The sequence below is a fragment of the Rhagoletis zephyria genome, unplaced genomic scaffold, assembly GCF_001687245.7.
Source record: "Rhagoletis zephyria isolate East Lansing unplaced genomic scaffold, Rhagoletis_zephyria_1.1 Rzeph_scaffold_03230, whole genome shotgun sequence".
In the NCBI taxonomy this organism is placed as follows: Eukaryota; Metazoa; Arthropoda; class Insecta; order Diptera; family Tephritidae; genus Rhagoletis; species Rhagoletis zephyria.
The window spans coordinates 49220-66709 of NW_016160313.1; the positions used below are offsets into that span (position 1 = coordinate 49220).

At 34.6% G+C, this 17490-nt stretch overlaps 2 protein-coding genes across 2 annotated transcripts; one reads left to right on the forward strand and one right to left on the reverse strand.

Annotated features, from left to right (window-relative positions):
• Window positions 1-8222: 8222 nt before the first annotated feature.
• Window positions 8223-10829, forward strand: LOC108368634 (cuticle protein 16.5). The gene is made up of 3 exons (XM_017623523.1): window positions 8223-8234; window positions 8346-8597; window positions 10551-10829. Exons 1-3 carry the CDS (start codon window positions 8223-8225, stop codon window positions 10827-10829), a joined length of 543 nt encoding a protein of 180 aa, XP_017479012.1.
• Window positions 10830-11667: 838 nt separating this feature from the next.
• On the reverse strand, window positions 11668-16924 carry NtR (neuronal acetylcholine receptor subunit NtR). The gene is made up of 9 exons (XM_017623525.1): window positions 16512-16924; window positions 16305-16436; window positions 15946-16098; window positions 15690-15877; window positions 13601-13716; window positions 13076-13509; window positions 12861-13001; window positions 12628-12794; window positions 11668-11968 (listed from the first exon to the last, which is right to left on the reverse strand). Exons 1-9 carry the CDS (start codon window positions 16819-16821, stop codon window positions 11840-11842), a joined length of 1770 nt encoding a protein of 589 aa, XP_017479014.1. The 5' UTR covers window positions 16822-16924; the 3' UTR covers window positions 11668-11839.
• Between the last annotated feature and the right edge of the window lie 566 nt (window positions 16925-17490).

The following is a 17490-nucleotide window of genomic DNA, read 5'->3' on the forward strand; positions in this document are numbered from 1 at the left end:
TACCGAAACACCCGATAGCCTTAAATCGTAGTGAGGATCATAGATTTATTTAGATTTAAATAGAAGAAATTTATGTAAAATTAAATTAAGTTGCAGCCCCTAGACGATAACTCATACAGGCCTGGTCGCCGGCACGAAACCTGCTTAGCTTGTCGTTGATTCCGACTGTATAACTAGATATACAACCAATTTAATATACAATATTAATGCAGAGCTGCAAATCGCAGGCCTTCGTCACACAGTTCGTCTGACAGTTCGTGGAAAGTGCATTGATTAGTGCATCGTCGCCTCAGCTTAGCCAAGGTTGAGCAGTGCCCGAGGAAGCATTCGACGATGTTGACCTTTTCATCGGCTCTACAAAGGCAGCAGTTCAATCGCTGGAAAGCCCATTTTGCAGACTTGCAAACACCTACATATGGTTACAACTGCATGTTCCAAAATTCACATCTTCTTGGCCACAGTGATTTCAACTGGAGGTATTCCAGATACATAACCATCATTCGGTGTTCTTATAAACACTTTAAGAATAGTTGCATACATATTCAGCGAAACTCTTGCGCTGCATTTCAATATTTCGGGAAGTTTCCATAGGGATTAAAGTCAAAAGCATGGTTGCCACAATTGGTAACTTTTTACCAAAATTGGTAACTTTTAAACGGTTTGGTAACTTGTGTTTCATTTTGGTAACTTTTGCAACTAAATATCTATTTGCATTACTAGAAAGAAATGAATTATGTTTTACATTTGCGTAATTATAAAAGCTCTTCATGGCAGCACTACTGACACTTCTACAAAATTACATCGATAAAATTAGATTCATCTCATATTCGAATACTGGAAATATTTGAATTACAGTGCCAGCACCAAGCAAATTTTAACGATAAATTTTTAATTCTACCATCTCACATTTTTTTAAATCGTTTTGATTATTCCGGCACGAAAAAAAGTCGCGTGCTTTTTACTAGACTCACCTACCGACATGTATTTCAACCCACTGAATCCGAATCTGAGGTCCGTTGGACACGTACACTAAATTATGAAAAACCGAAAAAAGGCAAAAAAATTTGCAATTTTCGCAATTTACTCGAAATTTTGTACGAGTTAAATGGATGGTTAAAAGCACCCGCAACTTTTTTTTTGTGTACCGGTGCCATTATTCCGTGAGTTGCAGGTCCAAATAACGGCACATTCCGAACGAAAAACGATGCTGAAAATGGCACAACGCCGAAACCGATTTGTCTCCAAACCAAATTTGACAAGGGATGATGGAAAATCATTCCACATTATACCATACTCCTACCCTGTCGGAAACACCAACAACGAAAATGAGAATAACGGCACATGCAGTAATTAATTGATAGCAAAATATTTTCTATTAAAAAACAAATATTATAATTGTCAATGCCATTTTCAATCTTGATAATTTATCAAGAAAACAGATTTAAACTTCTGTGCTAGAACTGGGAGTTCTTGATAAATAATCAAAAATCGACAAATTATAAAAATATTTAATTTATTAAGTCACAGAAACTGGCTGTAAGTATATACACATTTGTTAAGAAATATAGCAGTTTTATTCAGTATTTTTTTTTTCTCAGTGAAGAAGTGAAGACTTTGGTAGTGAAGATTTGGTAACTTTTGGTAACTTTTCTTAAGTGATTTTGGTAGAAAAAAATGTTGGCGAGTGGCAACCATGGTCAAAAGCTTCCCCCTCCTTTAGTAGTGCACACAAAACCATCCGCACCCTAATTTAAATGCTTAGAAATCAAAATTATCATCTAGGAATAGACTTATATCCTCGCCAATGAAAATGTGAGAAGGCTGCAACTATGTATATCTCTTTATCTTTCTAACATTGAGGTCAAATAAACGAATGTGAGCGGCGTGTAAGGAAGACAACAACTTTGCTCAACGTGTTTTCAAGAAGGTAATGGTGTTTTCATCTATTTCAGAAAATTTTGCAAAATGTGTTTGATGTTATACCTTCTTCTCCTTGTCTAGCTCACATATTTTATAATATTGTCGTTTTAAGCAACCATCTGATTTTCAGCGCAACCATCTCCTCTGAAAAAGCTACAAAGGGCAGGGAATGTACTTTTTTGCCTTACAAGAAGTCTGGCTTTTTAAGAAACGAACACATAATTTTCTAACCGCTGCCTTTATTTTAGAATCAAACACGAAAAGAGGAAGGGGCAATGAATAGGTGACATTTCTTGGTGGCTTATAGCGGAAATTTTCCTCAAAGGGAACTTTTGAGCTTTCTACCAACAAACACCAACTTCAATTTATTCGAAAAATCAATAGATATGAGCTTGATTTGTAGACTTTAAATTTTGGATCTCGGTTTTTTACGATAATGCTGCCGTCATGTCATAGATATTTTTTGAAATGGTTATCGAAAATGATAACTCCTTCGATATTTTTTGGTTGTTGCCAAGTGGACATACTCGATATTGATAATTTTTTCGATATCATTATCGATACCTCTAGACAAATTATGATTATATTTATTTCTAACGATTTTATAAGGATAATTAATTCAATATTATTACCAGTATCGATCTAGATAAAAAAACTTCTAGCGTACTAATGTAAAAAAAAGTTTCCCGTGTAGGGGGAGGCTTCATTTCTTCGGCATATTGTTTCAATTCCGACCATTGCACCATGAAGAAATTAACGGTACTCCTACATTTTTACATAAGCATTGAAGTCGCTTCTGCTTAATAAATAATTACTTGTTTATTCTTCCCATTCGTTATTTATTTCAATTATATGTATCAAGATCGCTATTATTATTTTTATCGATACTTTTCCAAATAACTATCGACAACGATAATTTTGTCCTTATTGTTACTGAGATTGATAAATATTTCGGATTTTTCGGTATATGTATATACCGTTTGGGAATTCAGAATATACAGTGACTCAAACAAGTGACCACGTGTTTTGAATTTTTTTTTTAATATTTACGATATTTTTGAACTTAATTTTCTTTTTTGTTATACAAAAATATTGTCCAAGCTTTACCCAAAACCATATAGTAAAAATTTTCAAACATTATACGAAATTTCTAATTTTTTTTAATTTTTGGATTTTTGCAATTATAAGATGTATTCGCAACCAAATTTCAAAAAGTCAACGCCAGTTTTCATAAATTGCACTATATAAAAATCGCAAAAGCAGTCACCAAAAAAAAATTTGTTAAATCAACGCGATTTTTTAGCCAATGGAAACTTGCACCTCATTCGACTAAAATTAAAAGGGCCACAAAACTGCATAACCGGAAATGTTCTAAAGGTTAAGATAAATAAGTTTGAAATTTATAGGAAAACTTGTTGAAATTTCCAAAATTTTGCATACAGTTTGAAACTTTTATTTATATATGGGTTTGTTAAAGCTTGGACAATATTTTTATAGAAAAAACAAATATTTTTTTTTTTTAATATTGTGATTATCTAAAAAAATCAATATGTTGTCACTTATGTGAGTCACTGTATATTCTCAATTCGCATTCGTAGTCGCTATTTATTGGAAACTAATTTATTTCGTTTGAGAAATTCTGATTTTACAGACATTTGAATTTTAGTATAATTCTAAATTTTATTTCACCGTATCTTTGATTACGTTCCATATGAAACATGAAGCATGCTCTAGGAACCTGTATCCGCATATATGTTGATATGGTTTTCAAATATTTTTCGAAAAAGTAGCGCTAAAGTTAAACTACTTTTTGTGTATGCAATAAAAGACAAATCACTTTTAGATTTTGCAAAACTGCTCTCGGTTGAATAAAAGGTGTACAAAAAACCAGCATTATGAGTTACAGTATTGTACAACCGTCAAATCGATAAGTCTTTAAAATTTAGTAAAACCTGATTCTAAACTGATTGTGCTAAATAAGGTATAGAAGTGGATCATAATGACATACAAGCAAATGTCATAAATATTTTATAACTAATATGGCCTAGAATGTAAAATAATACCCATTTACAAATACGCATGTACACGCTTACACACACACACTTACAATCACATAGGCAATTAAGTATAATTGAAAGTAAGAACTTATAAAAAACTGGTTACACGGCGAACTCAAAATAACGCTCTGTTACAAATTTTATTGCACTAAGTTAAAAAATAAAAGAATTTTGTTTGAAACATTAAAATTTTGTAGTTTTTTTTTTGTTGTTGTTTGTCATTAAGTTCCCATCACTTCTTTAGCCTAACTCTAATCCCACACGATTAATTTGCACCATAATCATTACAGCTCACTCAAAACAAATCGCACGCAATTATCGGAGTATCAACGCATAAATACTTCATTTATTTATTACTTATCTTAGTTACGCGTAGTTGTTGGCAGCGATTACCAGCAACTGCCAGTGGCAAAAAAGTCGCACGCAAAAAAAGAGGCAGCGCAGCCGCAATTACCCGAACAATTGACTTCGTGATTTTTTCCTTCTTAGCCACCTTTTACTTTTGTTTTTTTGATTTTTCAGACACTTACAGTGGTGTGCTAAATTTATGAATTATGAGTGGTGCGATCGTTGTGCGTACTTTTTTGCTGCTTGTTGTTGTGTATATTTTTGTTGTAATTACGGTGACCGTTACAGTCGCTTGTCGTACAAATTCATTAGAGCTCTATGCTGTGGCGCCTAAAACGCGTCCGCAAACACCTGCACTTCACTTCTGCATGTGTGCGAAAAAGTCGCAGTGCAAGTGACGCCAACCTGGCTGCTAAAGCGCGTTGTGGCACACACAATGCGCTTGTGGCATAATACAGCAGCCCGTCACCATCTAAATATGCACAACAGAGTGAGGTCGACGGTGGCGTGTTGACGAGACATTTTACGTTGCTCCCTTGGGAGCCTATTGTACTCGCACAAAGTGTGTTACATTTTTTTTTTTTTCGCTACATTAAAAGCCTTCATAAATTATAAAGTACTTATAGCTTGAATTCATTTTCGTCGAAGAAAATTCTGTTGGATAATTAATTCTCGCTGCATTAGAATGACTGAATAACCATTTTTGGTGTTAAACATGATTTTGAAATTTTTGTCATGGCTGCATGGCGCTGCACCACTTACACCAATGACAAGCGGCGCAATTTAATGCAAGTAAATTCAATTCAATTCAGTTCATTTCAATTTCCACTCTACGCTGTATTGCAAATGTAATTGCATTGTTTTCTTTTTCTTTTTTTTTCTTTTATGAAAACGCCTAAAAAGCGTCCACACACCCAAATTTGGCTATGCACCGCAAAATCCTTTCGATTTTCGATGCGTGTTGCAATTTTTTAAATGCCTCGAAAAAACTAAAATTGTTTGTCCACCAAACATTTTCATTTTATTTCTTCGTAGTTTGTGATTGCATGATTTTCCTTTTAATTCTGCCAGCAAACTGAGTCATTTTATTGCGTTAGGCGTTTTCGCTGTATTCGCACTAGGCACTGAGAAAAATTACGGCACAGCAGCTGCACATTTAATGGCCCACTTAATTATGCTATTCTCTGAGGTAACATTTATGTATCACGAGAAAGAGGCAAAGAGACTATTCTACAGATAATCAGCTATTCAGTCCCACAGATATATAGCCACGACGAATGCAAAAGGAGAAGCAAAAAAACATGGAAAGTGCTTAAAGAAGCCAATTAATCTCGTATTTTTTAAGTTACGCTTATGCATTTCGATATGGAAGTGTGTTTTGGTGATAGCACAATATGAAAAAACCGCATTTTCGAAAAAAGTGTCATATAAGGCCATTTTCACTGATGGCGACAATATCAATTCGTCGGCCCGGATTTTTTTTATGATGTTAGGGAAAGCTGAATACCGTGACTTAAGGTAAACGAAGAATATGGGTGTACTTGATATTCAAAAATATTTTTTTCATCAATATCCTTTTCGATATGTTTATTGACGGCCCTTTCGATATATTTGGGCTTGGTATTCTAAAGCNGAAAAAACCGCATTTTCGAAAAAAGTGTCATATAAGGCCATTTTCACTGATGGCGACAATATCAATTCGTCGGCCCGGATTTTTTTTATGATGTTAGGGAAAGCTGAATACCGTGACTTAAGGTAAACGAAGAATATGGGTGTACTTGATATTCAAAAATATTTTTTTCATCAATATCCTTTTCGATATGTTTATTGACGGCCCTTTCGATATATTTGGGCTTGGTATTCTAAATTCTTTGATCGTTAAATCTATCGACAAAGTTATCATCGTCATTATCGATTTTTTTATCAACGTCACGTTCGATGTATTTGAGACGATGTCGTTATCGATTTTATGANCGGCCAAACACTAACATATGTGTAAGCGCCAATCTATATATATATATATTCTAAATTCTTTGATCGTTAAATCTATCGACAAAGTTATCATCGTCATTATCGATTTTTTTATCAACGTCACGTTCGATGTATTTGAGTCGATGTCGTTATCGATTTTATGTTCACCAACTATTTCGATATCGTCACTGATATTTATTTTTCGCATGCCATTTATCGATTTTTCCTCAGCATTAAACGATAAATCTATCGCAAAGTTGATCGTGACATTGAAGAAGTGATTAATGACTTTGCCGCAAAAAAAAATCAAGACGCCTTAATTTTATTTTAGAGTAAGGTAAAATAATTTTGGTTAGTAGTATGTATTGGAGCAATAGCTTTAAGATTACTTTTATTTTTTGTTGTTTGTGTGAAATATTTTATTTTTATCGGCATTTTTTTTTAATCAAACGATGTAGAAATAAAAGTGAAAAAAAAAATAAAATATTTTGTAAGAATAAGAACTTTGGAACAAGTAAAATTCGCTCTTCGGGATAAGAACATCGATAAATCACACTTCAAGATCTGGCTGTAAATGCCGAAGATATGACGGTAAATGATTTGGCCAAAAAAAAAAAAAAAAATGTTTGTTCCAAAATGTTTGCAAAACGACTCAGAAGTGTACGGTCTAATGTCCCACTTCTTTTTATACTTTTTCTTCTCATGCCTTATTTTTCCGAAATATTTTAGCCGATTATTTTACTTATACAAATAAGGAAGCCCCGTTGAATTATTAATTTCCAGCTAAATTAAATTACTGTCATTCATTGAAAAACGCACGTATGGTTAAGCTTTAAAAGGAAGCGCTGAGAAGTCGAGCGTTGTCGAGATACAAAAGCACTTTTAAGGAAAATTTGGGCCAGCACTATTTTTTTTAAATTAGGCGTGCAAGCAAGTTATTAAAGAAAAATTGGTTGTTGCAAAACTACTATTCAGCCGCCCGTCAGATAAAGGAAATAAAATTTTAAATTTTATTTTTTTGCACCAAAATAAAAATATTTCTACACGCGCAGCATTTTTGATGGAAAAGACTTGCTTGTTTCAATTAGCTTTCGACTACAACTTTCATACACTCCAACAACGTCTCGCCAGCGCCTGTTAACTCTAGAAGCTCTTTTAATCAACTTAATATCGCATCCAATAAAGCAAAAAACCAACTAAAAAAAAATGTCTCCAAAACTTTGCTGGCCAAGTAACAAAAAATCTCATTCGCTCTTTTTTCTACTTGCCGCCAGCGCCACCACCGCAGCAGCCAACGCGTTTAATAGATTTGTGAGACGCCAAGCCTCGATCTGCGGCCAGACCATTGTCGGTAACGCGTTGCTACAATTCGAGCTTCCAACTTGGCGCCTGCACGCATTGCCAAATGAACAGCTATGAACAACAACTAGCCAATGCAATGCTAACATCTGCAGCATCTCAGGCAAAAGCATTTGACTTATCCAGAATCGTTTCTGCCACTGCAACTTGCCACAGTCGACGACGCAAGTTCGCGCTTTGAGTCTTTCGTTTGTGGCGCGCATGCGCAGCGTCTAGCCGATTGCAATCAACTTGCTTTTTTTTCTTTTGATTGTGCGTTTTTATGCGCTCTTATTTGCCAGTATTTTTTTATTTTTATTTTTGTTTGCTTTTAGTTCTGCGTGCAATTCGCACAAGAATGCGCATTTTGTTGTGTTTTTGCGCTCTTCGAAATGATTTTTCTAATTTACGATCGAACGCGTTGAACTATAAAAGTAACTGCTTGTCAGCATAGAAATCACAGTTGACTTTTCCACCAACCAATCGACTACTAATCGAAGTCTGTGCGTGCAATTAGTAAACGTGCGTGAAAGAGTTCGCAATAAACCGTTTTAAATCCTCCGCCAAGAGACGCGTCACTACTACAACATGAAATATCTGGTGAGGATAGCGCGTGTGCTGTGTTGCAATGAAGAATCAGATTAGTGCTTGTGTTTCATTATCCTTTGCATATTCTAAATTCAATGTGTCCTTTCTGTTGCGTTACACTAGATCCTGCTCAGCTTGATCGCAGCTGCTACCGCTGCTCCTGGATATTTGGGTTTGGGTGGTTTGGGCCATGAATCGTATGCGGCGCCAGCACTCAGTTACGCAAACGCTGCTCCGGCTATTAGTTACGCAGCACCGGCCATCAGCTATGCTCCAGCGCCGGTCGTCAAGGCCTATGCTGCCCCCGCTGTTGTCGCTGCGCCAGCTGTTGTGAAGGCAGCACCGGCCGCCACTAGTTATTCCACCTTCAGTCAGGTGAGTTTGGGGGATTGTGGTGGCGAAAGATGTTTTTTTTGAGAAATTAGAAGGATGTGCAAACGGCTGTGACAGTGTTAGTGAGTGTAATTTGAAGCAGACAAATGTATGTTGAAGTGCGAAAATTCAGAGGACAGTGAAGGAAAGGAGTCAGTTTGCGAAAATTTTTAATTATTCTGAAATAAGCATTGCCCCAGCGTCCCAGTTGTGTATATCCTTATTTCGGCCTATTTTAAATACGTTAATTGTTGTTTATTGAACTCTTAAAATTTTAAACGACAGCTGAGTGAAAGATCGCTCTGCATAAGTATATCAGCTAATGGTTCGAAAATACCATATCTCAGCTACCGATTTCTCCGAATTCCGATTTCCGAATTTTCTCTTAAAAATATTTAACAATTTTTTTTTACAAGTTTTTGTAGACGAAGGCTGCACTCAGTTTTGATTTCGCAAATTGTGTCTCATATTTTTTTTACTTTTGTCATTTCAAACAATTTTCGGAGGAAAGTTTCAGTAAATTTCGAACTCAATTTACTTCCCGTTTTTTACTTTTTAAAGATTTTTTTTTTTAATTTCCATCTAAAGATGGGTTTTAATTTCAAACAAATTTCGGACGAAAATTTCAGTAAATTTTGAGCTCGAAAGTAAAATTTTAACTTAATTTTTTCTTATTACATTTTATTTTCACGGGCGGTTTTTGAAGTAAAATTTTTTAAATCAGCATTTAATTACTATTTTATGATTTTGATTGTTCGCTTAAAAGTAGATAATTTTTGTTGATTTTTTTTCCTCGACAAAAATTATTAAAGTTTGATTTATATAAAAAAAACTCAACAATGATTATTATTTTTGTGCCTCAAAAGTAAAACTCAATAATACGTATTATCTTTGAGCGATAACGTAAAAACCATAAAATAACTATTTTTTTCACAAAAAAAAATCAAGTAATAATAATTTCTTTTGAGCGAAAAAAACAAACTCCAATAGTAATTTTTATTTTTCATTTTTATTTGTTGAATTCGAGAAATATAAACCTTTGAAAAATATAACATAATATAGGAAAACCATATCTGGCTGCTTTTGAGAGTTTTTTGCGACGCTTAGAACATGTTGGTTTTTTGGTTAAAATTATTTTTATTTTAAAAGCTTCCAACATTTTGACTAAATTTAGATTGCAAAAACTTTATAGGTCATAAATTTTTTTCGCCCCGAAAATGTTTTCTTTCCTGTTAACTTTCCTAAGACCAATTTTCATGTCAAAAAATTTTCTTCAATTAAATTAAATTAAATTAACTTTTTTTCTATAAAATTGTTACCATTTACCAATTATTATTTTTTTATATTTATTTTTTTTTAAGAACAACAATTATAATATTTAGGTTCTTTCCCTAATAATCTGGACCAGATCCGGTAATTGAGAATTGAGCCAAAGGTTTGCTCTCAAAAATGGAACAAAGTCCAGAAGTACGGTAACGCAAAAAGCCACATTTCGTGCCCAAAATTGGAGAAACGGATGATTAGCATTGTTTTTGTTTTTGTAACTTAAACGCAAACACTTGAAAATTTAGTTTTGGTTTCAAAAATTTGATTTTAAGTATACAAAGTTTGAAAATACATCAACAGGTCATTCACTATTCCTTAAAAGCACCAAGTAAATGCATGCAACATGTAAACGCAAAACAGCGCAAAACAGATATGAACTTTGACACTTTATCCATTTTTACCCGGAGAAAAAGTCTGGGCTATTTCGGGCAGGAAGAAGAAGACACTTACGATCCAATACTTTCCAATTTTCACTCTGTATTACCCATTTTGTTGAGTACGGGAATGATTTCTGGGCTGTTTTTGTGGGCATCCGCGGAATCCTGCGTTGCCTACGGGAGAGAACCTAATATTTATACATATATATATATTTTTTTAATATTCTGCTCGCATTCTCTCCCCGTTTAATAGGTAATCCAGCACGCCGCACCAGCCGTCGTTAAGGTCGCCGCTCCCGCTCCAGTTGCCGTAGCGGCTCCAGTAGTCAAGTACGCCGCTCCCGCCATTTCTTACGCTGCGCCCGCACCAGCCATTTCCTACGCTGCACCGGCCATCTCGTACGCCGCACCAGCCATCAAATATGCCGCTCCTGCGATCTCGTACGCCGCCGCACCAGCAATTAGTTATGGACACATTGGAGGTATTAGTAGCTACGGACATATTGGAGGTATTAGTGGTTACGGACATTAAATGTGCAGGAAAAGAAGAAAAACAAAACAGAAAATAAAATAAAAAATAAAACAAAAATAAGAAGTAAAAGAAAATGAAGGCAAGTCAGCAGGGATTGAAGAATTTGTGTTTTACAAGGACGTATGGAATTACGGCTTAAATATTTTATAATTCAGCGCAGGTCCGCCTGCCGGTGGCCGGCGCTTTAAAAACTTCGTTATTTTTTTTTTTGTTTTGGTAGTCATTAAATGGTTTACTAGGATTTTCAAGGATCTAAGCATCTAAATAATATTTTTTCCGCCCTTGAAGGGAATTCTTCTTACGAGTAATTTACAACTACAATGCATTTTCTATCATTGATGGATTTACATTATATGTAAATGTGTTGACAACAAGAACAATAAAAATAATACAACAATGTTATAATAACAACAACAGCAGCAAGAACAATCAAGAACAACAACAAGAACGACAGTGAGCAGCCGCACGATGCAAGCACGAGGATAAAGTACGGGAGACAGTTTTGACAGAGTGAAGGAAAAATGGAGAAAAATTCACTTCACCATTTGCATTAATTTCTATTTGAAATGTATTTAACTACATAAATATTAATTGTTTAAATAAAATATTCACTATGGCAAAGCAGAAATTAAGTTCACGATGGCAGAAAAGCTCATGAAAGTTACCCCCCAAAAAAATACAACATTGCGTCATTGAATGCCCAAAGTGGCGCAGCTGAGGAATGTGGGAGAGTGGAATTTGAAATATGCCAGTTAAAATGTTGACGAGAATATTATTTCATACATACATACATATGCTAACATACACATTTTGTATTTATTAAATGATTTTCTTTGTACTGTAACAACAACAAGAATAAAATGCTAAGTGAACTTTTTTCGATAAAAAAAAAATATTAAGTTTTTTCGCTTTTGACTTCACAGCTTTTGGGCGTACATATTAATAGGTAAATTTTGAGCAGTTGGCAAAAAGTATATGTATTATCTAAAACTGCTGTGTGAGGTGTGATTTTAGAAGCTCGGCAACAGCAGAATATCGATGACTATAAATAAAGTACTGATGACGATAAAGCAGCAATTGTTGATCATCTTGGCCAACTCACGCCAGGGATGCGTCTGTATTCTCACGAATTCATCGCACTGAAAGATAAAAGAAAGAACTAAAAAATCTGAATATTTTTTTTTTGTATAAATCTTGCGTGCTTTTACAGCTATGATGGCCAAGCGTGATGGTTTACTCCGACTTTTTTTCGTACCATGATTACAAAACCTAATGAAAAAATCTCCCGTCTATAAGATTATAAGCTTATTTAAGACAGCAAAGCTTTTATGTTAGCTTTCAAACACTAGATATTACTTTCCTACACAGAATAAGCTTTCGCCACGTGTTCACACAATCCGCTAAATTGTTTGATTTCCTGATGAAAGTCACACACTAGTATAGAAAGACGTACACTCAGTTTGGAAAAGGAAGCTTTCGCGCGAAAACTTTGAATTAGCATAAACATTTTATAAAGTACTTAAGCAAAATGTTTACCAAAAAAATCACATGAAACTACTTGTATAAAACCAAATTTTTCAGTACTAATGCGGGAAGGAAGAGGGTCTCTATCAGAATAAAGAAAACTTCTGCCACGAACTTTCGCTGATAAGGATTCATTAGAAAAGTTTTTCCTAGCAAATAATCAAGCTTTCAAATTTTAAGGCTGCAAGTTGTAATCCCTTGAAGTTTTTATGTGTAGCTTTCATAAGCATTTTCCAAACTTGAATACCCCAAAAACAAACTCTTGAAAACCTACATCAGTCACTCGCAGGCAGAGCAATAACCTCAGAGCTGATAGATTAATCAGCCGCATCATCCAGTCCATGGGTTTCGCCTTCGGCGGATACAGTTCCAGCCACATTAGTGACACGTGCAGCAAGTAGCAGAAAGTTGCAGTTCGCATCACGTGTCTATATGCATGCACTGGAAATTAAAGTAAAAATAATTTACCAAACTACTTAAAAAAAAAAAACAAGGAAAACAACTCACGCATATTTGGTATATAAGCCGTGGGCGCATGCTTCGTGACAAACATCATACCCAGCGAAATTACGAAGAACACCGCAAGGATCAGCCCACCGCGACGATAGCCGCGCAATAGAAAAGATAACACGATGAGCGTTTCAGAGGCTACAAGAACAAGAAAAAACAAAAAAAAATTTGTTTAAAAAAGTGTTAGTGTTTAAAATTTTAATAAACCCTACCCACTAGCGGCATCATGAAGACATTCTTATAGAAACTGCCATTCCTTTCGATCACAAACTCCAGCGATATATCGCCATTCATGGTCTGCGCAATGGCCTGCGTACCATAACGATCCGTATTGTTATCGGCGGTGGCGATCACCGATAAGCTTATCTGTCTGAAATGCCACTCGCTTAGCATATTGAAAGGCTCCACTGGCAGTGGCAATGAGCTGTCATAAGCCAAAGTGATGGGCTCGTGGGTGAGTGGCGAGAAAGATTTTAGGCCCAGTATGAGTCCACAATTTAGACGTTCATGTGGCCAATTGCGTTTCGTGTCAACACACCATGTGGTGAATTCTGCATTTGTATTAAGCATTGTCAGGTTGCCATTGGCATAAACCACCAAACCGACGTCGGGTTCATGTTGGGTGTCGTCGATGTTGTGAGCGGCACTGTGAGTGGTGGGCAGGGGAGAGAGAAAAATTAAAAATATTACATTTCGAAATTCCAAGAGCAGTTTTGTTTGTAACTCAATTAACTTACTTAAGCAGTATTAAATCCGGCTGCCATATTCCCGCAGGTGCATTTCTGCTGCTGAAGCACACGGCTGGTATTCCATTTTCTTCCGCATTCCACGCCAGACGGGGGTCGTGCCAATACTGTTGCAAAAGTTGAAGAAGTAAAATTCAATATTCATTATCGACCGTAAAGTGCGTCGATAACATAAAATAAAATAAAATACAACTAAATTAAAAAAGCATTCTAAATAAAATAAAATAAAATATGTAAAATAAAATAAAATAAAATAAAATAAAATAAAATAAAATAAAATAAAATAAAATAAAATAAAATAAAATAAAATAAAATAAAATAAAATTAAATTAAATTAAATTAAATTAAATTAAATTAAATTAAATTAAATTAAATTAAATTAAATTAAATTAAATTAAAAATAAAATAAAATAAAATAAAATGAAATAAAATAAAATAAAATAAAATAAAATAATTAAAAAAATAAAAAAAAAAATAAAATAAAATAAAATAAAATAAACGGGAACTTTTCCAATGAGAACGAAAGTATCGAGAACATTTTAAAGGAGGATAGCATAAAAACAAAGGTCTGGGGAACGTTGTGCTAGAGAACAAACGTTTTGAGAACTTTACGTTAAATGTGTGAGGAGCATCTACGTGTTGGGATGAAAAATAGTTTGAGTGAAAATCACTTTTCTTAATCCAAAGCCAGAGCACAGCTGGATCATTTCAACTTCCAGGTCGTTTATTATTAGGGTGAGCTGTTCATTTACGTCCATTTATGGATGTTCTGTGTAAGAAAAGTTCGTGTCTTAAATCTTTCGCTGGACTTTATTTGCATAGTTAACTTTCAGTTATTTTTTATTAATTTTAATATTCAAACATTTCCAACTAATGAACGCTATGAGAAACGCTTTGTTTTCGATTCCTTTCTTCGCGAATAGTTCAGAGAAGATCTGTTCCCGTTTCGTTCTATGTCAGAAATTTCCTGGGACTCTAGTGCCCAAATTGTTCTTCGATAGAAAGTTCCTTAGAGTTTATTTCCTCGTTCTGTTCTCTTGGAAATGTTCTCGAAAATATTACTAGCATTTTGTTCTCTTTGGGAACGTTCCACAGGGTTTTGTTCTGATAAATGTAGTTCCCATTAAGAACGTTCTCTATAGTTTTTTTCTCATTTCGGTTTTGGTGTTGAAGGGTACTTGGAAACCAAACTACAAGAACGACATTTAGTTCCGATCATACCTTTTGTTCTAAGTTCCTGGTTAAATTAAAAAAAATTTAAATACATACATATATACCTTTGAATATTTTTTTTATTTAAACATATTTTTCTTTCTTTAAAAAAAAATAGATATTTAGATAGACTTTAGTTAAAAATTGTTAGCATTCTTTCCACATTTTTCAATTCTTAAAAAATTCATAAGTACATATATACTTTAGGGTGGTCCAAAAACCCTCAGAAAAATCAACTTTTTCCATACTGAAGAATGTCGAAATTAAGTATACCTGTATTTTTTGTTTGAAATCGGTTAAGATTTTGCCGCGCCGCCGGGGCTTTGAAGTTTTCCATATATTTTATAGGGAAAAATTTATTTTTTTCGTAGAATGGCAATAAAATCATTAAAAAGTAATATTTTTGATCGAATAGAATATTTCTTTTCAAAAGATTAAATAGGTAATGATGCATATTTAACTTTAAAATTTTATGATCTTTTTTCATAACTTGTATGTATAAAAGTTATATTATCGGGTATGAAAAAGTGATTCGTAAAATTTAAAAGTTAAATACATATGTATCGTAATTGAATTTTTTGAAGATTTCTGAATGTAAATATTCGTATTCGATGAAAACAGATTTCTATTTTAAACGATTTTATAGAAATTCTACGAATATGTAAAATATACAGAAAACCTCAAATCCCTGGCAGCATGGTTAAATATCAACCGATTTCAAGAAAAAATGCCAGTATCTTTATTTTCGGTATTCTTCATTTTTGACCGCCTTAATGTACCCAGGTATGTATGTACACATGCCTCTCAAGTTCATTACTGAATAACACTACCCGATCATTTTTTTGTTTCTGCCGCCAACACTACTCACCAGTGTTAACTGCAGACGTGTTTGTAATATCGACTTTTCGTGATTGTAGGCAACCGATTTTAATTGAAAGGCGAAGTCCACAGACTTGAGAGCCGTAGGCACTGACTCATTCGCCGATGCTTTGGTCAGATTAGCGAGTAAAGAGTGAAATGGATCGAGCACGTGCACACTCTCTTCCATTTCTTCGGCTGTAAAAAGCAATGGAAACCATTTCAAAACAAACTTCGTCGATACTTTTTTTTTTTGAGTAACTTACCGAAACCATCGAATTGGCAATCGTAGAACCATTTCGCCGAAGCACCCCCAAAGGAACTAAAACTGAGGTAGTTGATTTCTAAAGGTGCGGGATCTGTGTAATTCAGAAGTGGTTCCTTTTTATAGCCGGTTATGTAAACCGAAAGTGTGCCATCTGCGGTACATAATTACAAAAACAACTTTATAAAAATATATAATGCATAAATATATGGATGTGTTCATTTCGAGAGCAGCTCTGAATTTACTTATCAGACTCTTTTTTTTTGTTTTTGCTTTGTTGGTTTGTTTAAGAGCATTTAAACAATGCCCCTTCTTCATGCGAATAAATACACACACATTTGCACATACATACGTACATACCCTTTGTTTGTATAATTTCAATGGGCGTCGGATCGTAGATCGATAAAATCTGCGCTTCCGTACTTGTAGAAACGCGTTGCGAACCCATCCGGCTACGTATGGCCGAGAAGGAATTTTGTCCGGCGCCAATAACTGATAAGAAAAATATTCGTGAATTTTTTGGCATATTTTCTTTAAACTAAATATTCGTTTAAAATGTGCACGCACCCACTTCGTAGACGTGATCCCTGCTCCGCGGCTTATCATTGGTCGCCAATAGGATATGCGCGTCCATGGCGGCCAGTACATAGAATTTCAAGTGTAAACTCTCGTTTGCTGCTACTTTGTTGTTGTTCATATGTTGTATGTGAAAGAAGTGTATATATGCATATCCGGTATTACGTAGCGTCAATTCCTTGCATGTATCCATTTGCCCAAGGGATACATTGTATTTATTGGCTGCGGCGTAATGCACAAAAATTACCGTTACAACACTAATTACCAAGCCAAGACTACTTGAAAAGCTTAGCGAATTCATTTTTTTTCTTTTTATAATCAAAAATTTAACATTGAACAAATTTCTTGCTAAAATTAATTTCAATTAAAAGTTTTCAACAATCCACAACGAATGCCAAAGAGCAACTACTTGCAAGTGTTTCATTAAAATCTTTAAGAGCTCATTTCAAATGAGTTCAGATAAATTTTTCCATTGAGAAAGAACAACAACAAAAAGGATGCAATCAGTACCACCAGTGTATGAATGAATGCTGAAAACAGTATGAATGAGCAACTAATACAGTGGGCACTTGATATTTAGTACTTTGCTAGCTGAGACTTTTTCGGATGTTACATATACATATATGTACAACTATTTATTCGTATTTAGAAAGTGAGCTCACTCAACGGCCAGAAGCGAGAGTGTATACGAGAGTCTACTGTACAAGAACTGCACCGAACGTAGGTCATTTATGAACCAGAAGACTGCCATCTTAGCAAGTAAAAAACTACAATCGGAGGATCTACGAAATTAAATGTGAATATCGACGTCAATAATTCCTCAATACGTCAACTTAGCCAGAAGCGAAAATAGTTTGTCTTTGTATTTTCCTTTTCAGCTGGTCGTCACTGTCCCGCCTATAAGCCATATCAAAAAATTCCAGAACAAAAAGGTATTTCGTTGGGCAATATATGAGGTTACGTTACGTAA